General features: G+C 36.1%; 1 protein-coding gene across 4 annotated transcripts in view; it reads left to right on the top strand.

The window, feature by feature from the left end:
• The window catches only part of LOC109724316, a 59,169-nt gene extending 51,269 nt beyond the window's left edge, over positions 1-7,900 (top strand). For 3 of the 4 annotated variants that reach the window (XM_020253124.1, XM_020253120.1, XM_020253111.1), the window contains 5 exons: positions 1,849-2,036; positions 2,654-2,883; positions 6,232-6,265; positions 6,396-7,012; positions 7,385-7,900. In XM_020253124.1, coding sequence (XP_020108713.1) covers positions 1,889-2,036; positions 2,654-2,883; positions 6,232-6,265; positions 6,396-7,012; positions 7,385-7,654 — 1,299 coding nt within the window. In that variant the 5' untranslated portion in view covers positions 1,849-1,888 and the 3' untranslated portion in view covers positions 7,655-7,900. Of the gene's footprint in view, positions 1-1,599; positions 2,037-2,653; positions 2,884-6,231; positions 6,266-6,395; positions 7,013-7,384 lie in introns of those variants that run through there. The other variant, XM_020253104.1, reaches the window with a different exon arrangement.

Genomic DNA, 8,129 nt, shown 5'->3' with positions numbered 1-8,129 from the left:
ATCTCACACTTCCGGCTGGTAATTGGCTCTGATACCATCTGTGACGCCCCGACTTCCCAGGGGGTCACCCATCCAAGAACTACTCCCGTCCTAGCACGCTTAACTCTCTTAACCTCTTGGGTCTAGCCACCACCCAAAATACTTAAGCCGGGTTAAGAGTTTAGCCCTATTATATCTCATATATAGGACTATCTGGGGTCTCACAATCTCCCCTCCTTTAAGCCCTGACGTCCTCGTCAGGCTCAGACTCACAAGTACCAGGCGATGTGAGACTCGTCTCGCTAGCCCGTCATCCAGACCCTGGCTCAGCCGAGACTCATCTCACACTTCCGGCTGGTAATTGGCTCTGATACCATCTGTGACGCCCCGACTTCCCAGGGGGTCACCCATCCTAGGACTACTCCCGTCCTAGCACGCTTAACTCTCTTAACCTCTTGGGTCTAGCCACCACCCAAAATGCTTAAGCCGGGTTAAGAGTTTAGCCCTATTATATCTCATATATAGGACTATCTGGGGTCTCACAATCTCCCCTCCTTTAAGCCCTGACGTCCTCGTCAGGCTCAGACTCACAAGTACCAGGCGATGTGAGACTCGTCTCGCTAGCCCGTCATCCAGACCCTGGCTCAGCCGAGACTCATCTCACACTTCCGGCTGGTAATTGGCTCTGATACCATCTGTGACGCCCCAACTTCCCAGGGGGTCACCCATCCTAGGACTACTCCCGTCCTAGCACGCTTAACTCTCTTAACCTCTTGGGTCTTGCCACCACCCAAAATGCTTAAGCCGGGTTAAGAGTTTAGCCCTATTATATCTTATATATAGGACTATCTGGGGTCTCACATAAATTGTAAATTTTAAATTCTAAATTTTAATTTTAACTTATAATATTCAATTTATTATAAAAATAATTTTATATCCGCAGCATCGCGCGGGTAATTCACTAGTTGTACGTAAAGATGTGCCAAACGTTTGAATTTCTTTTAACAATAATAAAGAATAAAACTAAAATACAGATTTTTTTACGAGAAAATGGTTGTATGCTACTACTTTGTTCATTTTTTTTATTAAAATTGAACTTAGTTGAAAATATAAGCTTAGCTGAAAATATGAAGTAATTAGGGTTCGAACCCGGAAGTTCGAATACCAATAATCAAGCTCTTAATTTGCCGCTGGACTATAAATTATTAATAAAATTTAAAATAAAGAGTTAAACTAATTAACTACTATTAATAAATAAAAGAATAGTACTTATTACTTACTTTTTTTACTTTTTAAATGCCTTAAATTTAATGGGAAAGGCAAGAATAACATTTAAAACGTGATAATAAATTCTATTATTCATCTGCTAGTGATATATATATATATATATATATATATATATATATATATATAGTAGCATAGATGGACTAGTAAAATAAGTGGAATACATTTTTTTAAGAGTACTGTAGAATTGAAACTTGCGAAAGAGACACTCGATCGGCGGAGAGTTCAATGAGTGGTGGTGCGCGCAATGAATCCAAAAATTTAGCTTGCAAATGTTTCACATGTGAAATGGGTACGTACCTACCCTCGCATTTGTATATAAATATAATGGGTCTCCTCCTCACGCGCGCTTCTCTCATGTATCCTACTCTCTGATCACCTACTGCAGTACTAGCTAGACCTCTGTGCTTCCTTTTTTTCTCTCTGGCATTCTCCTCGATCGATCACTTGCACTTCGATAATGGCTTCTCAATCCCCTAACAATCACTACGTGATTTATCGCCATGAGAAAATAGGGCTACTCCACATCCTAAGCCTTTTGGCCTTTAGAAGATCCTTAGCGAATTATAACTTTGTTGAGTGCAGCGGCGACAAGCACGTCGATCTAAAGAACGTGCAGGTGGACATGCACACGGCCAGAACCCTGCTCGTCCAAAAGTTTCTTTCGGTGATTAGTAAGCAGCTGATGATTTTCGGGCGCGTCATCGAGCTCCTGCTGAACTTGATTTCCATTAATGGTGGAACAATAAGTTTGATGTGGAAAGCTCTCACAGGTTTAGCTCCAGTACTCTTGCTGCTGTTAAGTTAATCTTAATCTACCCCCTTGATTTGTAAGCATATATATGGCCGGAAATTTTCCTTTTGGTGTTAGCATATATGGAGTTTCTTCTTAATTTATTCTTTTTGTTTTTCTCGTCAACGTACGTGTTACTAAATTGCCTTATGTCTTTTTGTTATTCGCTAATTTGTTCTTCTTCTTTTTCTTTTAAGGTGGTCGCTTAACTGAATTTTTCTACAATTTGAAGAAACAAGAAACGTATCTGGAATGATACACAAATTTTATGAGAAATTATCTTTTCTTTTAATACACATATATAATATATATTATTAAACCCTACAACACTAGCTTAATTAGAATACCGATCAAACCACAAGCATATTTTACTGCAATATATATATGTAGCACAAAGAATTCTGAGATTTACTTCAGGAATCTATTTCACTTCTTTCTTTGGTTCATTCTAAATTAATTTGTAGTTAGTTAACACTGTTGCCAAATTAATGTTTCAAGCTTTGAATCTTCTTTTGCTCGATCGATCGGTCGATCTTTTCTTAATTAAGAAACTTAATTTGCACAATATCTAGATTCAAATGTCCAATTTTTGTGCAGGTTCGATCAAGATTCCGAATAGCAAAGCAGCAAATTACAGATCCATCATTGCTTTAATCGACGACCGACTCAATTTCTACAAAAGCGAATCCGGGATCAACAATTTCTCACTAATAGAGCTCCGAGAAGGCCGCTTATATAAGGAATATTCAGACCTCGCCATGATGGCCTCAAAAGTTGCTTATGAGAATGCTGCTTATATCAAAGAAGCGGTTACCGACCACTGGAAGGTATCTATCATGACAAATTTTACAAGCTATATATACTACATCTGAAACAATAAAGAGAATTAAACCAAATGATTTTAATATTTAGTCAGGCCTACTTGAATTTATACGTTTAAAAAAAGAGGGGGAAAAAGAATTTATACGTTTAAACCTTAGACATCTAAGTGTCTAATTGGCTTTAATGCCTAAGGTTTACTATTTTGTGGTTGGAAATGAACGAGCAGACTTAATTAAGATAAATAGTTGAAAATAAAAATCTCACAGTAATAAAAAAACTTAAATTTTAAATTAGAAGTATTGACCTTATTCTTGATGATAAGTAGAATTTTTTGTCAAAATTTTTTGTAATTTGGGTTGTTCGATGCCGTTAAACTTACAAACATATCACATTGGCCATTAGAATATATAATTATTTTTAAGGTCCTTTGATCATTTAGCAAATAATGTCAAAAAATTATAAAATTTTGATTCGACATAAGTCTAATAGTATAGACCATACCTAACGAAACCGACTTGAAAGTACGGACATTTTTCATACTTTTGAAAGCACAGGATATATGTGTCTGTAGAGAGAGAGAGAGAGAGAGAGAGAGAGAGTTGAGTTTAAATGCTATCAGTAGCAAACGGGCTCCGTTGTCATCTATTTATTTTTTATGATGAAGCCTCCAAATTAGGGGTGGAACTGGGCCGGGCTTGGGTCGGGTAATACTATGCCCAAGCTCGGCCCAAAAAAAATGTTGGGCTTCGGGTCGTTCTTTTACCCAATTTTGTTTAAAAATTAAGGCCCGGCCCAAGCCCAAGCCCAATGCCCAATACCTATCGGGCTTTGTGAAGGCCCATTTTATACATTTATCATATAATACATAAATACTTTTATTTGTATAATAATATGTACCATATATTTACTCATAGATATGTGTAATTAATTAATTATATAGAATAATACTATTTAATATATCCTAATATGGAACTAAATATTTTGTTAATATATAATATATCCTCATATATATATAAAAGTATATACCATTAATAACACTATATACTATATATGATATATTATATAATTTATTCTTTTTATAAAANAAATTACACACATAAACATCAGCAACCGAGAGTTTAGTTACACTGTCAAAAATCTCAGTCCTTACAATATATATATATATATATATATATAATTAAATATTTTATTTTAATAATTAATATATCGGGCTTTTGGGTCGGGCACGGGCCGGGCTTGGACATGCCCAAATAGGCCCAAAATTTTTTCGGGCCTAAAATTTGAAGCCCGGCCCGAACCCAAAGTTAAGTTTTTAATACCCAAAGCCCGGCCCAAACATAGCCCATCTGGCCGGGCCTTGTTTAGGCCCGGGCCTAGTTCCACCCCTACTCCAAATAGACGATCGGCGCTACTGAATATGATCTATATCAATTGAAATATTTAGAAATCATATTTCAAATCTTTTCGACGTCATTAACCTAATGATGAAAGGGTTTCAAAATTTATAATTTTAATGGTTAACATGAGACGTTTTCTCGTTTCATGGCGTAAAGATATCTAAATCACTTGAATTTATAAAAATTTTTAAACTATTTAAAATAAGATTTATCTTGATCTTAATTATAAGATCCCTATCATCACTTTTTTTAAAAAAATTATTTTCAACTGTTTATTTTGGTGTTCACTTGATGGACAAGAGAACAATACCGAAAAAAAATATGAAATTGGTTTTAAGCTCATATAATTTTAAAAATAGCAAGTCATTGGTGGTTGTAGGTTTTCGGCCCTTAGATAAAGGGATGTGCGTTTATGATGATAGTGGTCCCTTAGGATTGAGTAGGTAGTTAGTGGAATAGCATAAATTGGTCAAAGTGATAGATTTAATAACTGTGAAAAACTTACAAGCACCGAGTGGTGGGAGCTTTTAAAAGCATCACAGCTGGATGGACTCTATATATATATATATATATAGAGAGAGAGAGAGAGAGAGAGAGAGAGAGAGAGAGAGAGAGAGAGAGAGAGAGAGAGTCAAAGGACTAAAATATCAAGGGCTCATTTGATAATATTGTAAAATTAGAGTAGCTTGTTTTTTTTTTTTTTGAGAAAGGAAGCATGCTACTCGTTTCGTTTATTTTTTTTAGAAATAAAGTTAGCTGAAAATGTGAATCAATTAGGATTCGAACTTGGGACCTCGGACACCGACTATCAAGCCGTTTGTCACTTGCATTAGGGACGGTCGGTAACTTGTTAATCCATAATTTTCGGAATGACGAACTATTTTACACAACATAGGTGTGTGGAAATAATTTTTAGGAATAATTGCCTATATACCTCTCATACGTTTGAAAATATTCGATTTACCCTTACTTTTTTTTTTCTAAAATATCCCTCATATGTTCCACTGTTATTGCAAAATACCTCCGCAGTTATCTCCTATTAAGTTAACTTGGGTTAAACGTGAGTTAAATATCTACCACAGTTAAAAAAAATTAAAATGCCAATTTTGCCATTAACTTAAAGACAAATAAGAAATGTTAGTGACGGTTATATTGAAAAAGAGCAAAAGTCAAAATACTTTTTGTACCCCTGACTTTAAGGGCAAATAAGAAAGCCAGTGATGATGGAAAGGTATATATGAAAGGGCAAAATAGTAATTTTACAGAGATAATAGAGTTTATTAACAGATTTTAGCTCTAGGGGTATATTAGAAATAGATTGGAACATAGAAAGGGTATTTTCAATATTAGCTTTCTAAGAGAGGTAAATAGGAAAGTCAGAAACTTTTCAGGAGTATATAAGCAATTTCCCTTAATTTTTAATAGTTACAAAATGCAACATCTGAGGCACCTCATGTTGAAAGTTTGGAGTAAAACAAAAGGAGATCGGAGCTCTTTCTTTTCTAATTCTCGCATTACTACTTCCGTCATCAATTAATTTCACAACAAAATTAGAACAAAACCAAATACCTACAAGTAAAATTGATCTACAGTAATGTTGTATCATGTTAGTTATATTCTATACTATTTTGAAACTCTGTTTTATTTTCATAATTCACAAACAGACCCTATAAGTGAGAAATCTAGGGATGAATACACAATATCAGTCTTGTAGAGGAATATATAAATGAAAAGTCATGTGCAAATGAATTGAATTAAGAAATAAAATTTTGAAATGTTGAAAAAAATAAAAAGAAATAACAACAAATTGCACAGTTGGTAAGTGGCACTAAAGGCCTTAATCTTGAAAGAGAAGTTATATTACTACTGATTTGTGCCCGGCGCACTGTTTAGATCTTCGGTACGTACAGTTTTCATTATTCATTTAATAATGAGAGGTGGTTCTAATTTATGCAGATGCACTTCGTAGGATTCTACAGCTGCTGGAACAGTAAGTATACCAGCTTGATCTCATTCTATAAAAAAAATTCTCTCTTTCGATGTTAATGACATAAATTTTTATCACAAGACAACATATATATATGTACGGCTAATTATGATGGCTTTAAACTCACATACAGAATTCCTGAATAACAACACAACACAAGCTTTCATCTTCACCGACAAGGCAGAGGACGCCAAGTTGATCGTTTTGGCGTTCCGTGGCACGGAACCCTTCAATGCCAGGGATTGGATCACCGACATCGACCTCTCTTGTCTATACATGGGCAAGCTAGGTTATGTTCATATCGGATTTCTCAAGGCTCTCGGCATTCAAGATGAAACCGATTGCCAAAAGGGCTTCCCGAAGGAACTCGACGTGAAACCCGACCAGCCCATCGCATACTACACGCTCAGAGAAGAACTACAATCATTGCTAAGGAAGCACAAAAGTGCAAAGATAGTTATAACTGGTCACAGCTTGGGAGGTGCACTTGCAACCATCTTTCCGACTTTGCTAGGAATGCATGATCAAAATGATGTCTTGGAGTCATTGCTCGGTGTGCTAACCTTTGGGCAACCTAGGGTTGGAGATGCTGGCTTCCGAGACTACGTCAACTCCCTTATGGGATCAAGTTACTATAGGATGGTGTACCGCTTCGACATCGTCCCTCGAGTCCCCTTGGATATCCCGCGTATCGCGCCTTTCAAACATGGCGGCATTTGCATGTACTACAACGGGTGGTACACAAGAAAGGTATCATCATCACCGTCAATTTTCGTCATCGTCGCCTATTACCATAAGTACAACTTTTATTGGCAATAATATTACTAATTAATTAGTTTCATAATTCTTAGAATTAAGCAATGTTATTTACGTCATGATTACAATTCTAGCTAGTCAATCTTATTATTATCGTGCTATATATATATAGATATATATCATTACTAATTGGCACGATGGGTTGTTATTTTAATCTACTAATTAATTGCAAGGGCATTGAGTGTAAGACCTGATTGTAATCTTGTGGAACATGAATCTGCAGGAAGAACTCTCAAGTAGTCAACTTAATTCGGTGGGAATATTTTACCCTAATTTTGCTAAACTTGGTGTCATTTTTAACCGCAGGTGGTTGAAGAAGTCCCTGCTCCTAACTATTTTGATAAAGAATACATTGCCCCGGAGTATGCAAATGCTTGGGGTGACCTTATCAAGGCTTTCTTCTTAGGGATCACACAAGGAAAATATTTCAAGGAAGGGATTATCTCACTCCTCTATAGGGCTATGGGACTAATTGTGCCTGGCGTTGCCTCTCATAGTCCTAGAGACTATGTGAATGCTCGTAGACTATCCAAGATTGTTACCAAGACGCTCTTCTACGATAAATCTCTCTTTTAATTGAACATGAGATCTTGCAGTAGAGAGGAACATATATATCTGAAGAGTATGGTTTCAAGACGGTTGATGTTGCATAAGTAATGCCGTCATTTTCTTCCCCTTTATGCCAATGTTTAGGGCATTTTTAACTTCTTCCCATTTCCTGCATACTAGCTAGCTAGCTTGCTATTTATCTACGTACCTTGTCCCGAGGGGAAGTTGGTCTATATATAATTAAAAGGCCTTCAAAGCTCTGAGGTTTATTAATCAAGCTCTCTACATATATTGGATCATCAATTTCAATTTATCTCGCTCAAACCGAATTCAAATTGTGGCCATTCCCATAGCCTTGAATTTTAACTTATTGCGAAAATGAAAAATAACCTGTATATTTGTCACGCCCTAGTGTCCCTTTTTAGAAAGCCATCTTGAAATAGGGCTAGTTTTGAAAACTAGAGTCAGCAGAAAAGTGCCACTTTTTTTTTTGACCACGAGA

The sequence above is a fragment of the Ananas comosus genome, linkage group 2 (assembly GCF_001540865.1).
Source record: "Ananas comosus cultivar F153 linkage group 2, ASM154086v1, whole genome shotgun sequence".
Lineage (NCBI taxonomy): Eukaryota > Viridiplantae > Streptophyta > Magnoliopsida > Poales > Bromeliaceae > Ananas > Ananas comosus.
The sequence above is the reverse complement of the archived record's forward strand: the minus strand, read 5'-3'. Positions and strand labels throughout refer to the sequence as shown.